At 38.9% G+C, this 19,788-nt stretch overlaps 3 protein-coding genes across 3 annotated transcripts in view; all 3 read left to right on the top strand.

Annotated features, from left to right (window-relative positions):
* Nucleotides 1-1,193: 1,193 nt before the first annotated feature.
* LOC134817476 (DNA excision repair protein ERCC-8-like) lies at nucleotides 1,194-2,833 on the top strand. Its single transcript, XM_063826620.1, has one exon. The coding sequence runs from the start codon at nucleotides 1,262-1,264 to the stop codon at nucleotides 2,417-2,419; it is 1,158 nt and encodes a 385-aa protein (XP_063682690.1). The 5' UTR covers nucleotides 1,194-1,261; the 3' UTR covers nucleotides 2,420-2,833.
* A 179-nt stretch (nucleotides 2,834-3,012) lies between these two features.
* LOC134812899 (kelch-like protein diablo) lies at nucleotides 3,013-9,777 on the top strand. The gene is made up of 10 exons (XM_063820508.1): nucleotides 3,013-3,252; nucleotides 3,419-3,517; nucleotides 3,674-3,809; nucleotides 4,007-4,383; nucleotides 4,773-4,911; nucleotides 5,036-5,231; nucleotides 6,616-6,799; nucleotides 7,077-7,208; nucleotides 7,782-7,898; nucleotides 8,800-9,777. The coding sequence occupies exons 1-10, from the start codon at nucleotides 3,055-3,057 to the stop codon at nucleotides 9,031-9,033; spliced, it is 1,812 nt and encodes a 603-aa protein (XP_063676578.1). The 5' UTR covers nucleotides 3,013-3,054; the 3' UTR covers nucleotides 9,034-9,777.
* A 168-nt stretch (nucleotides 9,778-9,945) lies between these two features.
* Nucleotides 9,946-19,788, top strand: part of LOC134812873 (DNA-directed RNA polymerase III subunit RPC1-like) — a 31,850-nt gene continuing 22,007 nt past the window's right edge. The window contains exons 1-14 of the mRNA XM_063820476.1: nucleotides 9,946-10,138; nucleotides 10,286-10,359; nucleotides 10,575-10,833; nucleotides 10,981-11,250; nucleotides 11,677-11,877; nucleotides 12,771-13,001; nucleotides 13,214-13,618; nucleotides 13,788-13,916; nucleotides 14,283-14,403; nucleotides 14,635-14,759; nucleotides 14,912-15,072; nucleotides 15,361-15,547; nucleotides 16,351-16,461; nucleotides 16,623-16,800. Of these exons, the coding sequence (XP_063676546.1) occupies nucleotides 10,034-10,138; nucleotides 10,286-10,359; nucleotides 10,575-10,833; nucleotides 10,981-11,250; nucleotides 11,677-11,877; nucleotides 12,771-13,001; nucleotides 13,214-13,618; nucleotides 13,788-13,916; nucleotides 14,283-14,403; nucleotides 14,635-14,759; nucleotides 14,912-15,072; nucleotides 15,361-15,547; nucleotides 16,351-16,461; nucleotides 16,623-16,800 (2,557 nt within the window). The 5' untranslated portion in view covers nucleotides 9,946-10,033. The remainder of the gene's footprint in view (nucleotides 10,139-10,285; nucleotides 10,360-10,574; nucleotides 10,834-10,980; nucleotides 11,251-11,676; nucleotides 11,878-12,770; nucleotides 13,002-13,213; nucleotides 13,619-13,787; nucleotides 13,917-14,282; nucleotides 14,404-14,634; nucleotides 14,760-14,911; nucleotides 15,073-15,360; nucleotides 15,548-16,350; nucleotides 16,462-16,622; nucleotides 16,801-19,788) is intronic.

The following is a 19,788-nucleotide window of genomic DNA, read 5'->3' as shown; positions in this document are numbered from 1 at the left end:
CGAGTATCACCCGTCAACGCGCGTTTTGGTAGGTTGTAAACCTACAAGCGCCGGGTTTGGGGTTAATTTATTAAAAAATAAACGTGATAGACGAACCAAAATTAAATTAAATTACACTTGCACCATGTTGAATATACATCATAATCATTTAAAGATCCAGCACGACGCGCACAGCAAATTTTGCAAAAATGAACATGAAAATGTTGCACTTTTATATTAACCATTGTTAATGGTCTGGACCGGCGCGCGTTGTAGGTTTACAACCTACCAGGACGCTTGCCGAGTTGGACTCGTCGACGGTAATATCTGGAACAAATATTTTACGAGTATCACCCTGTTAATATTTACCTTGTAGCGCGATGCCCTACTGGGCCACGCCGCGCATCAAATAAGTATTCTCGCAACCACTTCGGTAGAACGGCGGGATGCGACCACTGGGCCTCACCGAGCTGCGAAGGATTGACATCCTGAATCAAATATTTACCTAGATGTAGATTATTGCTCGATTCTCTCGGGAGAAGCTTGAAAAGAGTACCGTGCACAGGGATTGGCGTAAATTCAATAGTCACTTGGTCGTCATTGCTAAAAAAGGTAACCCGGTTACATTCAGTTGGTCACTAAGAGAATAATATAAATAATGCGATTAAACCAACATAAACAACAAAGTGGGTACTGTGTCGAACGTATTGATAAAATCAAAGTACAAACTCTGACAATGAGAGTTTCAGTGTTTTTTGGCAGGGACATACCTTAGTTATCTTTATATCAATTTTTAATTTCACTATCCAAATAAATTTTTATCAAAAGTATTGGTTCACTATTCCTTTTAAGAATTAGTCTCAACTTCCTTCAGCTTAGTAATAGGCATGTATAGCTCTTTCATGGTCGGTATCATTATGCTCTACCATGTACAGGTTCCCCTAATACTAGATCATTGACCAGATAAGTGAGCTACAAGTTAAATTTTTCTCATAAATGTTGTTCCTGTATGATACCCACCGTTTTACATCTGCTGCTCTGAATCTTGTTTGATTGCATTTGATAGGCTATCAAACAATGTAAAATTTCTTACCTTGTCCTTTAATGACATGCCCTGCACCATGTCTAAAATAAAACCACGTGTAAAATACAACTTTTCACCTGATTTACGTATACATCTAATTTATGTCATTTGATTTTAACCATCTATTTAAAAAATATTAGGTGGAAGATCATGAATTAGTTTCCTTTGCTTACTCCCTCCATCTCAGTTGTCAATAACATGAGTAATGTTTTGCGTTTAATCAATGATAGACAAAAGCAATTGTTTGACTCAAAATATGTGCATAATTTGCGATCAAATCAGACTCTTTCTTTTGAAATTTCAAACAACACGACTGTGACATCAGAAACTAAATATGCCAGTACAGCAATTGACATAGATACTAATGGAGAATATCTGCTATCTGGAGATTCTGTTGGTGGTGTCAGCATACATCAGATAAATGAGCTGGAGGTTAACTCTGTTAATGAGGTCAAACCAACATGTTATGAACCAAAAACAGGTCATAAATTCAGTATTAACTCTATTAAGTGGTTCCCTAAAGACACAGGCATATTCATATCAGGCTCGTCAGATAAATGTGTACAAGTCTGGGACACCAATGAGATGGCTGCTGTTGATAAGTTCAAGTTCTCTGGACATGTTTATGATGCTCAATTATCAGCGAAAGGTGGAAAAACATCCCATCTCATTGCAGCTGCTGTATCAAATCATCAAGTGAAGCTGTGTGATATGAAGTCTGGATCTGACACTCATACTTTGAGAGGACATACAGCAGCAGTTAATAATGTTATCTGGTCAAACAGAAACGCTTATGCCTTAATTTCTGCTGGAAGAGATGGAAAAATAGTCATGTGGGATGTAAGAAGATCAAAAGCAGCGGTGCATTATTTTGATCAGTTCAATGGAAACTCAGACAAAGGTCATAGTGGATCAGTGACAAGTTTATCACAGACAGAGGGAGGTCTTTATCTTCTCAGTTCTGGCCAAGATGAGCAAGTGCGCTGCTGGGACATGACAACTGGGGAAAACACTTTTACTAACTTTGGAACTGCAGCTTGTGCAGACATTAAATCAGTTGGTGCAGCTGTTTCCTTCTATTCGTGTTACCCTGGATTGCTATATTTACCAAATGGTAGTGATGTATCAGTTTATGACGTTTTAACTGGTCAACACATCACTGATCTCTCTGGGCACTTTGGCAGAATAAATGCTGTTTGTTTCAACAAAGCTATTGCACAGTTATATTCTTGTTCTAGTGACTGTACAATACTTCTCTGGGAACCTCCTGGAGCATCAGATAAAACGGATGAAAGTAATGCTCAAACAAAGACTGTTTATCAGGATAACTGGAGTGACAGTGACGATGACCTGTAACCTTTGTTGCACTCGTATTTTAGCTAATTGCAAGGGATTTCCATCTAATCCTATAGGCCCTTTAGCTTTGGTAATTCAGTAACTTATGAGTTATAATATTGTACTACTTATAAAAGGTATCTATCGTGACTTGTGAGAGTTGTTAATGTATCCCACTTAAAGAGTACAATGTCAGATGTTAATTTGTTTTTGATATGATAAGCTTGACAGTTTGATAATTCTTAAATTCCTTATGTATGCTGCAAATTGAATTTTAAAGGTAGATGTTCCAGATTAATTTTCATTCTTAGAAAGAGAAACTTTTATTCTTTTACTTTTAATTGGTCAGCTTTACATGGAGAATGCATAAGCCTGGTTCATTTCAAAACTTCTCTGTTGCATTATTGCATCACTATAAAGTATAAGCAACTGGTTGTTTTACTAATTTAACATTGTGTAAATTGTGAAATGTTGTGTAAAGTATTGATATTATTTCAAATTCTATTTTTCAGTCTATTGTGAGAATTCCAATATTGGTATCCTTGTTTTCCCAGAGATAATAATGAAATATCAACATTTTTACATTTGACGAATATAATCCATTCTAATATCTAGCATGATGAAGACCTGATAAAAGAACAACAAAAAGATATAAGATGGCTGCCAGACTCAGAACAAATCCAGACAACCTGAGCCTGGGCTCGTTTGGGAGACTCTGTCGCTCCGGACTGGGAATGTTGACAAGTTCCTCCCAAGGAAGTTTGGGGTGTCCTGATGTGCCACACGCATCGTCACTGCTCAGCAATATGGAGGACCTCAGGCAACAAGAAAAATTGTGTGATATCTGGCTTGAGGTATGTTTTCATGAAACTTGGATACATTTAAATCATATTTAAATATGATTAGAATTATAAGCCTATTTTCTGGAACCCCCGCCTCGAACATGATCAGCAAATTGATAAACAGGGTCATTTAGTAGAACATACTGTGTAGAGTGTAAGCTAACTCCCTCTTTGTCAGGCTGAGGGTGAGAAGCTGCCTGCTCACAGGGTAGTTCTGAGTGCGTGCAGCCCTTACTTCTGTGCTATGTTCACTAACGACATGAAGGAGTCTGTTGAGGTATGTGGAACATTGTCACGTGGCCGGCCAGAATGTGAAGCAATTTATTTAGGTATTTGTCGTGTTTTAAACCACTGATCAGCTACTTATTGAATAACACTACCATGTGATATATCCTTATCTACTTATTTAATACTAGCAAAACTTATTCCGCAGACGTGTGTAACGATAAAAGAGTTGGAGTTTTCAGCACTGAAAGCTCTTGTTGACTTTGTGTACACAGGATACCTTGATGTCAATGTAACAAACGTCCAGTCTCTTTTTCAAGCGTCCAATCTCCTCCAGATTCACTGTAAATTTTATTTTTGTTATGATCTTTATCTTTACAAACTGGTTTGTTATTCTCAAAAACTTAATGTACATTTAAAAAAATAATCGTTAAACTGAGAGTTAACTTATTTAAGTGAAAGTTACTAAAATAGAAGTACATAGCATAAGTAATATTACTAATACTAACACTGCTTCTACTAAAAGAGATGTTCATTTCAGCGGCTATGAAGGTGTGTTGCTCGTTCCTGGAGTCCCAACTCCACCCCACTAACGCACTGGGTATCCTCAACTTTGCAGAGATCCACTCCTGCCAGGACCTCAAGTTAGCTTCCCTCAAGTTTGTGGATACCCACTTTATGGACGTAGTGGAGGGTGAGGAGTTCCCCCTGCTCCCCTCTAACCAGGTGTCAGACATCTTGTGTAGAGACGAGATAATAATAAAAAGTGAGGAGCAGGTGTTTGAAGCGGTTCAGAGATGGGTCAGCTACATTAGCAGTGACAGTGATATTACTCCTTCTGAGAGACAGGTCGCTTGTCCTAGACTTCTCAACCACGTGCGATTACCTCAACTCTCTCCTGAATACCTCATGTCCAAGGTAATACCCCATTTCTATTGTATGAGGTAATACTTACACTGTCCTTGTGCGTAATTTGATAATCATCATTTCAAAATTATCAAAATTTACAAAATGTCCAAAAGTTTTTTTGTTTAGAAGTTTTTTTGGACATTTTGTAAATTTTGATATTTTGAAAATGTTTCATGATCGATAATAATTATTTTATAAAGGAGCAACATGTCATAACGCTACAATTCATTATTCTATTTGGCACTGACATGATGATTGGTATTGTTTTATACATATCATGAAACGGATTGTTTGCCCGCCAATTTGATTTGTTCCAATTGTTCGAATTAAGTTATATATATAAGTATTAAGTATTATATATATTATATAAGTAAATAATAACGTTAAACATTGTGCAGGTGGAGCAAACTCCGTTTATAAGGAAGAACTTGGCTTGTAGGGACCTAGTAGATGAGGCTAAGAACTATCATCTCTGTCCCAAGATGGCTACTAATGTCATGTCACAGGAGCGCTTCCAACCCCGTCTCAGTACCTGTGGTATGTTAAAGTTTAAATTTGTGAAAACATCTAGATGTCGTGATATTTTTCAAAGATTTAATTTATTTTTCACCACATGTGATAAATAACTGCAGTTTGAAGCCGTACTCCCCTGATCTAACAGGACAGTTGTACGTGTGTGGAGGTATTGACAGTAGTTGGGACGCTGCTGCTGTTGAAAGTGTGGAGGTGTATGATCTCCGGTCTAACAGCTGGGATCTCAGCACCCCAATGAGTTCTAAGCGTGGGCGTGTCGGCGTCGCTACGCTGGATCAGCATTTGTACGCTATTGGTGGCTACAACGGTACCTCTTATCTCAAGTAAGTTCTACAATATCCTTATATACTACAGATTAAGAGGTTTTTTATAAAAGAAGATAGATATAAATATCTTGAAAAAGATATAAATATCTTGAAAAAGATATAAATATCTTGAAACTGTGTACTGTGTGTACTGTGTGTACTGTGTGTATTGGGTGTACTGTGTGTACCCAATACACACAGTACACACAGTACGTGTGTACTGTGTGTATTGGGTGTACTGTGTGTACTGTGTGTACTGTGTGTACTGTGTGTATTGGGTGTACTGTGTGTACTGTGTGTACTGTGTGTACTGTGTGTACTGTGTGTACTGTGTGTACTGTGTGTATTGGGTGTACTGTGTGTACTGTGTGTACTGTGTGTATTGGGTGTACTGTGTGTACTGTGTGTATTGGGTGTACTGTGTGTACTGTGTGTACTGTGTGTACTGTGTGTACTGTGTGTACTGTGTGTATTGGGTGTACTGTGTGTACTGGGTGTACTGTGTGTACTGTGTGTATTGGGTGTACTGTGTGTACTGTGTGTATTGGGTGTACTGTGTGTACTATATGTAATGTGTGTACTGTGTGTACTGTGTGTACTGTGTGTACTGTGTGTATTGGGTGTACTGTGTGTACTATATGTACTGTGCAGTGTGTACTGTGTGTACTGGGTGTACTGTGTGTACTGTGTGTACTGTGTGTACTGTGTGTACTGTGTGTACTGTGTGTATTGGGTGTACTGTGTGTACTGTGTGTACTGTGTGTACTGTGTGTATTGGGTGTACTGTGTGTACTGTGTGTACTGTGTGTACTGTGTGTACTGGGTGTATTGGGTGTACTGTGTGTACTATATGTAATGTGTGTACTGTGTGTACTGTGTGTACTGTGTGTACTGTGTGTATTGGGTGTACTGTGTGTACTGTGTGTATTGGGTGTACTGTGTGTACTGGGTGTACTGTGTGTACTGTGTGTATTGGGTGTACTGTGTGTACTGTGTGTATTGGGTGTACTGTGTGTACTATATGTAATGTGTGTACTGTGTGTACTGTGTGTACTGTGTGTACTGTGTGTATTGGGTGTACTGTGTGTACTATATGTACTGTGCAGTGTGTACTGTGTGTACTGGGTGTACTGTGTGTACTGTGTGTACTGTGTGTACTGTGTGTACTGTGTGTACTGTGTGTATTGGGTGTACTGTGTGTACTGTGTGTACTGTGTGTACTGTGTGTACTGTGTGTACTGGGTGTACTGTGTGTACTGTGTGTACTGTGTGTACTGGGTGTACTGTGTGTACTGTGTGTACTGTGTGTATTGGGTGTACTGTGTGTACTGTGTGTACTGTGTGTACTGTGTGTACTGGGTGTAAGTGTAAGGATGAAACTGAACTTCCCTCCTCATTCCAGTACAGGTGAGAGATACGACACAATCCTGAACAGCTGGGTAGCAATAGCACCTCTGAACACTCCGCGGCGCTCGCTTGCACTTGGAGTGCTTGGTGGTCCAATGTACGCTCTCGGTGGGTACGATGGTGCTAGCTCCCTCAAATCTGTGGAACGGTACGACCCTCAGAGTAACTGCTGGACTAAGGTAATTCAGCTCTATTTACCAGGATTTAGTGACCATAAGGTGCAAATAAAGTACATTATAGGCAGAATGTACTATTAAATTTCTTTTGTCATAATATTGGATGAATAGAGTTTCCCTATATTTTCTATCATATATATCAAACAGAGATCTGTTGTATGATTTGGTAACGACCTTTTATCTTATCGTTTTAGTTGTTACTTACTGATCTAGATACTTCCAAATACTAAGTCCACTCTCATGTACCCTGTTATTAACCTCAACACTAACTCACCTCCAGGTAGCCTCAATGCTAACTCACCGTGGCGGAGCAGGGTGTGGAACTCTACATAACTTCCTCTTTGTAGCGGGCGGTGATGACCGCTCTTCTAGACTCAACTCAGTGGAGATGTTTGACCCTCACATGGCCAAGGTTGGTAGTACAGTAATTGCTACTGTCTATAAAAGTGCTGTATTATAAGTTATAGTATTGTACTATGTATGTTATGCAATATTCAACGTATCATATTCAATATTCATGGATTTACTGCGTTATCACATATTTGAGTGTGCTGGTTTTGACGTTTGGGAGCTTATATAAGCCCACATTCTAGAGCTGAATATTCTGCTACAGAGTGGACCACCATATTATAATGCGCGCGTAATCGGTGATTGTAGCCCCTCTTATAATACAATACTAGTTGGTATTGCCAATACATACAGTATACACTAGCATCGGCAATCTTACAGGTCCATTATTTGATGTACTAGTGCGAATAGAAGTTCCACTGTACAATGTTCTCTTAAAATATTTCATCTTGGCTTATATCCAGCTCAAAGTAATTATAAAACTTCCTAGGATACCCCTTCAGTGCATACTGTAAACATAGCACTATTAACTATTATTAAATATTAACTATAATTATCAATATAAGACATGACACATAGTCTTACACAACAACTAATTACCTCTAATCACCCCTAATTACCTCTAATCACCTCCCAGTGGAGTAAAGTAGCACCGATGGCTGTGTCACGGGTCGGAGTGGGAGTAGCTACACTTAACAGTAACTTGTACGCTGTGGGCGGACACGACGGTAGATCCTATCTTAATACAGTCGAGGTGAGTCAACTGCCCTTTCTTTAATATTACTAATTAAGTTGAATATCTTGAATATTGTGTAAATAAGGATGATTGAATGGTGATCTCCTATTTACAGTTGCCGTGAGCCTGTTATAATTACACTAATACAATTAGTAAATTAAATAATTAGTTACTTGTACGTCAAGCACAGTCCTCGTGATACCATAATAATACGTAAATAGTCAATACATACGTATTATTTCGCAGACCATATTGTACAAGGTTATTCTATACTACCATGGTACCACTCTATAGTACATAGTATAGAATAGCCATTTGCATTGGTACACTGTACACCATTATTCCCGGGCTGAGCTAACAGATCGTTAGCTCCATTTCCCTGTTTAACCCACAATGACCTACTGTAACTGTTACTTACACTGCAGTTATTGAACACTAGAACTACAACTATTACTAATAGCCTGTTATCTGTCTCCCTGGCCCAGCGCCAAGTTACAATTATTACACATCTCGTATTGAGTTGTGTGTCCCACGTATCAAGTGACATAAATATAATAATAACTATATTACAGCTGCTACCCCCACCAAGTATTGTCGTATTGAAATAGAATAATAGCCACCAAGTTTATTTTAGAAGCTGGACACAGTCGCAGCAAATGTACTGTGTGTACTGTGTGTACTGTGTGTACTGTGTGTACTGTGTGTACTGTGTGTACTGTGTGTACTGTGTGTACTGTGTGTACTGTGTGTACTGTGTGTACTGTGTGTACTGTGTGTACTGTGTGTACTGTGTGTACTGTGTGTACTGTGTGTACTGTGTGTCGCAGCAAATGTAGTAAAGAATAGAGTACCACCTGTTAGAGAACCGCTATAACAATTGTTATTTGATGCAGTTCTAACAAAGCCCCGATTGTTTCAGATGTACGACCCCAACGCTGACGTGTGGAAGGAGATAAAGTCGATGCGTCAGGCACGTGGTGGTGTTGGAGTCTGCACGCTCGGCGCGCGCATATTCGCTGTGGGAGGACACGACGGTAGCGCAGCGCTGAGAACGGTGGAGTGCTATGATCCGCGCGCAGGCGAATGGAGCGAGATGGCCAGCATGGATACTCATCGGTTTAGCGCTGGTGTCGGAGTTATTAGAGATATCTAATTTTAGTGGTATTTTGATGATTTATTATTGATGAATTATTACGATGGTCGGTGAATACTGATTTCCATAACAATGAAAGAGAAACTTGTTGTGCTTGAAACGATTCAGTCAACTTGATGGTTAAATGTAAACTATAGAGCTCACTGACTCTACTATTTATTTGTTGAACTGTGAACATTGTGCATTCATTATTGATTTTATCAAACTAAAACTGTAGTCGCATAAACTTATAGAGTAACCGCTTAAATTTTGGATTCGAAGGTAATGATCATTTGAACTTATTACTTTCCGCTGCTTAATATATTATAGTTACTTAGCATTGCTGTGCTGCTTTGAATTTGTTAAATTTGTATTTCATTTTGGTAAAGTTTCCCTGTTAAGATTTATTATTCCTAGAGACTCGTTCTCGCGGAACATAGAGGGAGTTATATTTAAATTATTATTAATTGCATACATTTTTCATTCAAATATAATAATATATATCTTATTGTTCTTATTCATTTTAGTTCCCCATTGCATTGTACTGTAAATATAAACTCAACTAGTTGTATTAGTCATATCCATAGATTTGAAATTATCATTCCGTAAAGTGATTATTTTCTTCAACATATCAATATTTTAAAAGTTTTACTCTTTACTTTTGAAAACTGTGTTTGTGGAAAGCCTTGCTGTCTTGCTGAGTGATCGTCTTTAGTTCTTACCTTTATTGGATTAATTTCATTGTTTGTTTTTTCTTGTAAATAACCTTTTTGTCTTGTTTTGTCACCTGATAATTACTACTGATAATTATAATTAATAATTATACTGTAAATTCTATAAAAATTAATTATTTTTTCCTCACCAATAATTTCATGTAAACATCTCAAACATTCTCCTAGATGAGAGGAATTAAGTTCTTGTATTGATTTTCATTTCCAAAGTATGTAGCGGGACCAGAAGAGGAGAACACATAGTAAAACCACCTGATAGTATCTGGATATGAGGTGAAGAAGATACTATCATGGTTAAAGAGCAGTACCACGAGGCTGATGTCTGTAAGAAGATAGCAGAGATACAGTTCAGTATCTTCTCTCCTGATGATATGGCTAAAACATCCCACATTCAGGTAATTTATTCTTGATTTCATCCTTATCATTCGTAATCCAACCTTTTTGTGTACCACTAGAATTAGAAATTTAGGAGTTGTTGTAATTGTTTCCAAGTATAATTGTTACTAAGTTGCAATAACGGTCCCTATAATAATTATAATTAGGTGGTGAACAAGAATCTGTACGATCACAGCCAGAACACGAGAGAGGCTGTGCCTTATGGAGTTTTAGATAGGAGGTAAGTTTACTTTGTTATATGGAGTTTTAGATAGGAGGTAAGTTTACTTTGTAATGTTGTAAAGTATCAAACACGTCATGTAACATGTTCATGCTGATTGTCGTATGGACTTGCCAAACGAGAAATTACCAATTTTTTCCTATCAGAAATATCCCGAGATTATTTCATCCAGTGACTCCATAAAACGAGACTAATTAATTCGTCTCAAAATCCAGATTAGGAGCGGGCTCGAAGAAAGTAGACTGTACAACATGTAACCTGCCCCTGGCGGAGTGTATAGGACATTACGGTTACATACAGCTCCAACTCCCGGTATTTCACATCGGCTACTTCAAGACAATAACCCAGATCCTGCAGTGTATCTGTAAGAGTTGTTCTGCAGTTCTCCTGCCGCTTTCTGAGAGAAACAAGTATCTCACCATGTTCAAACGGCTCAATATGAACAGGATCACTCAGAAGGCACTCATGAAAAAGGTTTTTTTTCCCTGATATACTCATTCGCACGACTACTACTAGTGCAAATATGAAGGAGAATTTGTATACTTTAAAAAATAAAAGTGCAATAAGTATAATGACTGCACCCCAGAACTTGTACACATATAACGTTGTGTTCCCTCCCAGATAATAGTGTCCTGCAAGAAGAAAGGGTCCTGTCCCGCCTGTGGGGTCAGTAACGGTGTTGTAAAGAAAGCAGCCCTCCTGAAAATAGTACACGACTACGGTCGCAGTCCAGGCAAGACTAAGAAACACGACACTATCAGTAAACACAACACCCTGTTTAGAGATGCTATCTCGTATAATAAGGAGGTAGCTCCCCTCGTCAACAAGGCTGTGGAGATTATTACTCCTCTTAAAGCTCTGGAACTGTTTAAGAACATCCGACCTGACGAGGTTAGTCACAGAGGGCCAAGTTCGTGATATTCGCTGATTTATCATCCTGCTAATTATGTTTTGTATCATATCTAGTTCTGCTTACTTACTGGGGATGAACCCTAACATATCATTACACTAAAATATCATTACACTAACATATCATTACACTAACATATCATTACACTAACATATCATTACACTAACATATCATTACACTAACATATCATTACACTAACATATCATTACACTAACATATCATTACACTAACATATCATTACACTAACATATCATTACACTAACATATCATTACACTAACATATCATTACACTAACATATCATTACACTAACATATCATTACACTAACATATCATTACACTAACATATCATTACCCTAACATATCATTACACTAACATATCATTACACTAATCATGATAATATATCAGATAGTCCTGCTGGGGATGAACCCTAACATAGGACGTCCCTGTGACCTGATCTTACAGCGGATCCTAGTCCCGCCTCTCTGTATTCGTCCCACTGTGGAGGTGGACGCTTCTACTACTAACGAGGACGATCTAACTACTAAACTAACTGAGATCGTGTTCTTGAACAATGTTATTCAGACAAACATGCAGAGTGGCACTCAGGTAATTAGTGGTAACTATTGGTAACTATTGGTAACTATTAGTAACTAAATTCGAGAACAATTGGTAACTATTGGTAACTATTGGTAACTATTAGTAACTAAATTCGGGAACAATTGGTAACTATTGGTAACTATTAGTAACTAAATTCGGGAACAATTGGTAACTATTGGTAACTATTGGTAACTATAAGTAACTAAATTTGGAAACAATTGGTAACTATTTATATTGGTAACTATTGATAACTATTGGTAACTAAATTTGGAAACAATTGGTAACTATTTATATTGGTAACTATTGGTAACTATTGGTAACTATTGGTAACTAGTAGTAACTATGGGTAACTTGGCAGTTGGCAGCTGGCCTAGCCACGATTACCGTGAAAGATGAAGGTTGAAGTCGAATGAATTAAAAATGTTAATCATATCAGTGATTTTTACAAAACTACAACGCTGTCAGATACTTATTTTAATTCGTGATTGTTGTTCCCTCATGTCAAACACAAGACTTTATTCTTTAGGGGTCTATATATTGATATTATCTACATAAATCAACAACTTCACTATGAACTTGGGATCTAAGCATAAATCTCTCTAGGGAGGTGCTCAAGTACCACTCAAATTAAATGTAATAGTGATTTGTAGTTGAAAATATAAACTTTTTGGTAGGCTTAATGTTTCATTTGGCCGTCTCATTAGGCGAGAAAAAATGTTGCTAATGCAACATATTTTCGAAGTTTACAAAAATAACCCCTCTTTTAGAATATTTCACACTACTTTCATTCAGTGGTCGTTCCTTGAAACATAATACTATTCTTCTAGGGTAATTGGTAAATCAAATTAATACTGATTATGACGTTTAATGGTTTAATGGTCCACTAAATTTACAACTTTCAGGTATCGAAGCTAATGGAGACGTGGGATTACCTCCAAATACAATGTGCTCTGTACATCAACTCAGAAACATCTGGGATTCCACTCAACATGGCCCCCAAGAAACCTGCGAGATGTTTTTACCAACGTTTAAAGGGAAAACAGGGCCGATTTAGAAGTAATTTGTCTGGAAAACGTGTCAACTTTTCAGCCAGAACAGTAATATCCCCCGACCCTAATCTCAGGATTGACGAGGTAAGATTCAAACGGTTGACCATAATATTATCCAACATGAGATTCGTCAATTAGTTTGTAATATATGCATATGGTTATTGTTCTAGCATTATACATTTCAAAGCACCTAGCTGAGAAGCCTGATCATGGAAGTTATTATTACAGTATATAGCGCCTTTGAAATTATTCTTACTACCCCCTGGCCCTCATTGTTATAACTTTTTCTATCCCAGGTTGCTGTCCCAAAGCACGTAGCAATGATAATGACATTCCCAGAAGTTGTCACAAAAGCGAATATCAACGAATTGAGAAAGTTAATTAAAAACGGGCCTGACCGCTGGCCAGGTGCCAAATTCTACCAAGCAAACAAAGAAGGGTCCATAAAGAAGTTCCTGAAGTTTGCAAACAGGGACGAAGTAGCAAAACTACTGAAACCAGGGGATAAAGTAGAGCGACATCTAAAGGACGGGGACGTTGTGTTGTTCAACAGACAGCCCAGTCTTCACAAAGTCAGCATGATGGCTCACTATGCGGTGGTGAAGCCGCACAGAACCTTCCGGTTTAACGAGTGTGTCTGTAATCCTTATAATGCTGACTTTGATGGAGACGAGATGAACCTTCATCTTCCTCAAACTCAGGTTTGTGCAGAATCTACTTCAACACGATCATGCATTCTTCTTATCAGCCTATCAGAGAACTGGGGAAATAAAAATAAATACAGTCAAATTGTATACAGCACTTTATCGGTAAATGGGGCGCAAGCTACGATTGAAAAGGATACAATTAACATAGTTTTACAATTTTCAGGAAGCCCGAGCGGAAGCAGAAGCTCTGATGGGAGTTAAAGCTAACCTAGCGACACCTAGAAACGGGGAGCCGCTCATAGCTGCTATCCAGGACTTTATTACCGGAGCTTATCTTCTCAGTCATAAGGACGTAAGTTCCATTGTGAATATTAGACATTTTGATAATAACCTGGATCCTGGAGCTATTATTGTTTTTATTAACACTGCTCAGGTTTGGCACCTGGTAGTAAGTCTAGCTAACCTCTCTCTTTAACTATTGGTAACTACTAACTATTGGTAACTATTGGTAACTATTGGTAACTATTGGTTACTATTGGTAACTATAAGTAACTAATATTCAGGTTTGGCAATTGGCACCTGGTAGTAAGTCTAGCTAACCTCTCTCTTTAACTATTGGTAACTATTGGTAACTATTGGTTACTATTGGTTACTATAAGTAACTAATATTCAGGTTTGGCACCTGGTAGTAAGTCTAGCTAACCTCTCTCTTTATCAGGTGTTCCTGGACAGGTCCCACATTGAGCAGATCTGCAGTTCAGTAGTTGCTGGCAGGGACATAACTCTGAAGATGGTCCTTCCTCCTCCAGCTCTCCTCAAACCTGTTAAAATGTGGACAGGTCCGAAACTGTTATCTTTATTATATTTAGTAGTATAATTTGGAATATTATATTTAGTAGTATAATTTGGAATATTCATTATATTTGTATGGAAAGTATTTCAATAATTTGTCTGCTTGGTTTGGATGATAACGCTAATAACCCATAATATTATTCAAGTTACAACTCCGAATAAGGAGATATGTGACTTTATCTGTAAATATGCAAATATGTGAATTAATTAAATTACAGGGAAGCAGGTGTTCGGTCTTATCATATCGCCTGACAATACCATCAAGCTGAACCACAGAGCTAAGAACAAACAGTATACTTCGGGAGAGGAGCTCTGTCACAAAGACGGATTTGTCGTAATAAGAGTAAGTTACTTATTGCTGACTCCTTTTTACTTTACCGACTGGAAAAAAACTTTTATTTCTTATAAATAGCTTCGAAAATGCCCATTTAAATATAATAGTAACTTACTACCCAACTACTGCTATAATTCTGCTCTCATGCCGAACCTTTCCAGAACAGTGAGTTGCTGGCAGGAGCACTGGACAAGGCCTTACTGGGGGGAGGCAGCAAGTCCAACATATTCTACATCCTCCTCAGGGACTACGGGCCTGACGCTAGTGCTGATGCTATGTCACGTCTAGCTAGACTCATACCCACTTTCTTATCTCATAGAGGGTTCGTCTTGCTGTACAGCTTATCAGAATTACATATTTCTAAAAATTGAGTAAGATGATGGCTCATGGCTGTAAGTTAGGATACATCAAGATTGTATGATTAGCGTTTATATTGATCGTCTAGAAAATCGTAAGACCATGACTTGTCTTGAAGGAACTCAATATCTCACTGAAAGTGTAAGATACTGATCACTATCTAAACGATCATATCAGCTACTCAATATAACTACTATACACTTTACTGTTCCTACCCAAAGTATAATAAGTAAGATATAATAATACTGACCAGGTTCAGCATAGGTATAGGAGACGTTACACCAGGACAGGGTCTGATCGAGGCTAAACAGCGTCTCCTAGAGGAGGGCTACGCAGCGTGTGACGGTTACATTGAGGACTTTAAACTGGGGAAACTGGAAACACAGCCTGGGTGCACAGCATCAGAGACACTGGAGGCTGTCATCCTCAGGGAACTATCTGTGAGTACTATTGGTTGTGGTATATTTCGGAGATATTCGTGTGAGTACTATTGGTTGTGGTATATTTCGGAGATATTCGTGTGAGCGTCTGTGAGTACTATTGGTTGTGGTATATTTCGGAGATATTCGTGTGATCGTCTGTGAGTACTATTGGTTGTGGTATATTTCGGAGATATTCGTGTGATCGTCTGTGAGTACTATTGGTTGTGGTATATTTCGGAGATATTCGTGTGATCGTCTGTGAGTACTATTGGTTGTGGTATATTTCGGAGATATTCGTGTGATCGTCTGTGAGTACTATTGGTTGTGGTATATTTCGGAGATATTCGTGTGACCGTCTCAATCTACCTCATATTCTGTAATACCTTAACTGAAGAACTGTGCTAATAATGAACTTGTATTGCCTCATTTGTAAGTACTGTGCTAATAATGAACTTGTATTGCCTCATTTGTAAGTACTGTGCTAATAATGAACTTGTATTGCCTCATTTGTAAGTACTGTGCTAATAATGAACTTGTATTGCCTCATTTGTAAGTACTGTGCTAATAATGAACTTGTATTGCCTCATTTGTAAGTACTGTGCTAATAATGAACTTGTATTGCCTCATTTGTAAGTACTGTGCTAATAATGAACTTGTATTGCCTCATTTGTAAGTACTGTGCTAATAATGAACTTGTATTGCCTCATTTGTAAGTACTGTGCTAATAATGAACTTGTATTGCCTCATTTGTAAGTACTGTGCTAATAATGAACTTGCATTGCCTCATTTGTAAGTACTGTGCTGATAATTAACTTGTACAGGTGATACGAGAGCATGCTGGTAAAGCGTGTTTGTCAGAGTTAGATAAAACAAACGCCCCCATGATCATGGCTCTGTGTGGGAGTAAGGGTAGCAACATCAACATTTCGCAGGTACTTGCAATACTTGTAATTTAACTTCATTGTTTGAGAAGAAAACCCCACCTTTTGAACAGCGTTATTGTAAAAATAAAACCACATTGTAAAACACATTGTAAAACACATTGTAAAACACATTGTAAAACACATTTAACCCTTACCTCCCCCTCCACCAGATGATAGCATGTGTTGGACAGCAAGCTATAAACGGTAAACGGACCCCAGATGGGTTTGAAGCTCGGTCCTTGCCCCACTTCCCTCGAAACAGTGTGATTCCTGATGCTAAGGGGTTCGTGGCTAACAGTTTCTACTCCGGTCTAACTCCTACTGAGTTCTTCTTTCATACTATGGGAGGTTTGTGGTTTCTTAGAATTTGGTTTTTATTTCTTAGTAATTGCACTCTAGCCTAGCCTACCTGAGTATTTGATCTGTACCTTTCTCCGGAAGTTTTAACTGAAGTTTTACCTGATTAGATATCTAGCGCAAATATTTTGGGCAAAAAATGTTTCTAGCAAGAGGTCGAGGGTCAACTGTCAATATTGCTTAATGAAGCAATGAAACTACAGGTCTATTCTTTGTCATCTCATTTATTCCAACTATATTTTATATTTTATGCAGACTTAACGTACGTGGTTCTAAATATAACTGGACCGTAGTTCGTACGAGGTTTTTAGATAATTGTTAACTGTGTCCCTTCTGTCACGGTATATTATGAGAGGTTCTCTGGTTTTAATCGAATCTAAAGTTGTAGTGATAACAGGAAGTCAGGTGATAGAAAGGTTAACTCATTCAAATAACTGTCTTGTGATACATCTTTTATAATACTGCAATTTTGCTTGCTTGCATCAATGTCACGTTTGCTTTATGGATGTGCATGCTAGATCTCCAAACTCTAGGGACGAAACTTTACATATTAACTTTACTTTCATATTTGGTAGCATCTTAGTCTGAAATTGATTCGGGCCAAGAAATCATATTCAACCGGACATGTAAATCAATCTCGTAGTGATTTCATTTCTCTGTATTATATATATAATAGGGTTAATCAAATCTCGAACTCAGTGGATTATTTTTAGATAATCAGTAAGATTTTGTGTGCTCGCTATATTTTATCTGAGGCCATCGTTATCAGCTTAATGACTTTTTAATGCGATATATTTTATTATCAAGAATCAATATTTCCCGAATTTCATTATCTTTGATCTATCAATTTATCTTTGATCTCTAGTACTGTATTTAACATTTTATTTTAAAAGTAATATTGGGATTATTCAATAATTATCTAGATACTAATATTGTAACCTTCCTTTATTTCTTTATTTCGCAATTGTTTCTTTTACCGTAAGTTTTGTTTTTCATCTGAGCACATTAAAAAGCCAGTGAAAATGTTACCAGTATAATTTAACAGAGTCTAATCTCTTGATAACTCCACCAGCAGGATGTTGAAGCTCTGTTTGTTTGTAGCCCTCCTACTACTGGGAGAATCTGCGTACCTCCCTGGAAACAGTGTTGATAGTAAGGAGCAGAGACTGGGTCTAGGAGAGGTCCCTCAACAACCTACTAAACGAGTGGGGTGACCACAATGTAGACAGGCCCACATGTCCCGCCGGAACCTTCTACAACACCAAAACTAAAGAATGTGAACCCTGTGCTGCTGGGTCGTACAGTTTTGCCGGACAGAAGAGCTGTACTCCCTGTCCTCTCGGTTACTTCAACTCCAAACCTGGACAACAGACCTGTACTCCGTGTAGTGAGGGAACCTTTGCTAACCACACAGGTTCTGTCACGTGTTCTGCTTGTGCTGCTGGTTACATCAGTGAAGATTCTGCTGCTGCTGACTGTGATGCTTGTAAGTCTGGGGAATACAGTGCCTCCAACCATACTGAGTGTGAGAAGTGTGCTCCAGGAACCTTCAGTGTCAAACCCACCGACACGTGCTCTTCTTGTCCAGCTGGAACAGTGAGTGGAGCAGGAGCATCTAACTGCACAGCTTGTGGTCCAGGGACTCACCCAGACAGTCACAAGGCACAGTGTTTAACTGATACTTGTGTTCCAGGCGAGAAGAGAACAGAGGATGGTTCCTGTGTTGCCTGTCCTCCAGGAACTTTAGTTCAAGTGTCAATGCTACAAGCTGCTCCAGTTGTGCTGCTGGAACATCCAACCCTCTTAGTAACCAGACTTCATGTGCAGACTGTGCTGCTGGATCCTTCTCTGATGGTAAAGGGTCTGTGAACTGTTCACTTTGTGCCGCTGGTAGCTATGCTGACAAAGCCGGGTCCACTGTCTGTAACCTATGTGCTCCAGGCTCTGCTGTAAACAGCACCGGATCAGTAAAGTGTGCCTCTTGTGAACCTGGCCATTCTGCTGGAAATAACGGTTCCATCGAGTGTGACGCTTGCTCTCCTGGATCTTTTGCTGACAAGTATGGTTCATTAGCCTGCTCTGCATGCTCTGCTGGATCCTTTGCTGATAAGTCTGCCTCTGTGATCTGTGATCTGTGTGCTGCTGGAAGTGCTTCTTCTGGTGCTGGCTCTGTTAACTGTACCCTCTGTTCTCCAGGACATTTTGCTGGAAAGAACGGCTCTAGTTCTTGTGCTGACTGTGCTGGAGGAACATTTGCAAACACCACCGGAAGTGAAGCCTGCGCTGCTTGCAGCTCTGGCTCAGTTAGTAAAGCCGGTTCAGTAAACTGCAGTCAGTGTGATCCAGGAACTCACCCTGATAGTCATCAAGTACATTGTCTGGGTAACTCCTGTTTCCCTGGTGAATATAAAACTGAGAATGGTACCTGTGTCGCCTGTCCAGCAGGTACTTTCAATGCTGATGTGAACGCTACAAGTTGTTCAATGTGTGCTCCTGGCTCATTCAACCCCTCTACAAACCAAACTTCCTGTGCAGCATGCTCTCCTGGAAGCTTCAGTGCTAAAAACGGATCTCTGTCATGTGATAGCTGCAAACCTGGTCATTTTGCTGGAAATAATGGCTCCACTGAATGTGCTGTGTGCTCTGCTGGTTCCTTTGCTGATAAGTCTGCCTCTGTGATCTGTGATCTGTGTGCTGCGGGAAGTGCTTCTTCTGGTGCTGGCTCTGTTAACTGTACTCTCTGTTCTCCAGGACATTTTGCGGGAAAGAACGGCTCTAGTTCTTGTGCTGACTGTGCTGGAGGAACATTTGCAAACACCACCGGAAGTGTAGCCTGCGCTGCTTGCAGCTCTGGCTCAGTTAGTAAATCTGGTTCAGTGAACTGCACTGAGTGTGGATCAGGAACACATCCAGACAGTCACCAAGTGCAATGTCTGGGTGACTCCTGTTTCCCTGGTGAGTATAGGACTGTTAATGACA

The sequence above is a fragment of the Bolinopsis microptera genome, chromosome 1, assembly GCF_026151205.1.
Source record: "Bolinopsis microptera isolate Bmic1 chromosome 1, MBARI_Bmic_1.0, whole genome shotgun sequence".
NCBI classification, from domain to species: domain Eukaryota; kingdom Metazoa; phylum Ctenophora; class Tentaculata; order Lobata; family Bolinopsidae; genus Bolinopsis; species Bolinopsis microptera.
This window is presented reverse-complemented; position numbering and strand designations above follow the sequence as displayed.

Coding starts and splice junctions, on each gene's coding strand:
- LOC134817476 (XM_063826620.1), top strand. CDS start 1,262: ATGAGTAATGTTTTGCGTTTAATCAATGATAGACAAAAGCAATTGTTT.
- LOC134812899 (XM_063820508.1), top strand. CDS start 3,055: ATGGCTGCCAGACTCAGAACAAATCCAGACAACCTGAGCCTGGGCTCG. Junction 4,912..5,035: donor ACCCCGTCTCAGTACCTGTG/GTATGTTAAAGT, acceptor CTGATCTAACAG/GACAGTTGTACGTGTGTGGA. Junction 7,209..7,781: donor TTGACCCTCACATGGCCAAG/GTTGGTAGTACA, acceptor ATCACCTCCCAG/TGGAGTAAAGTAGCACCGAT.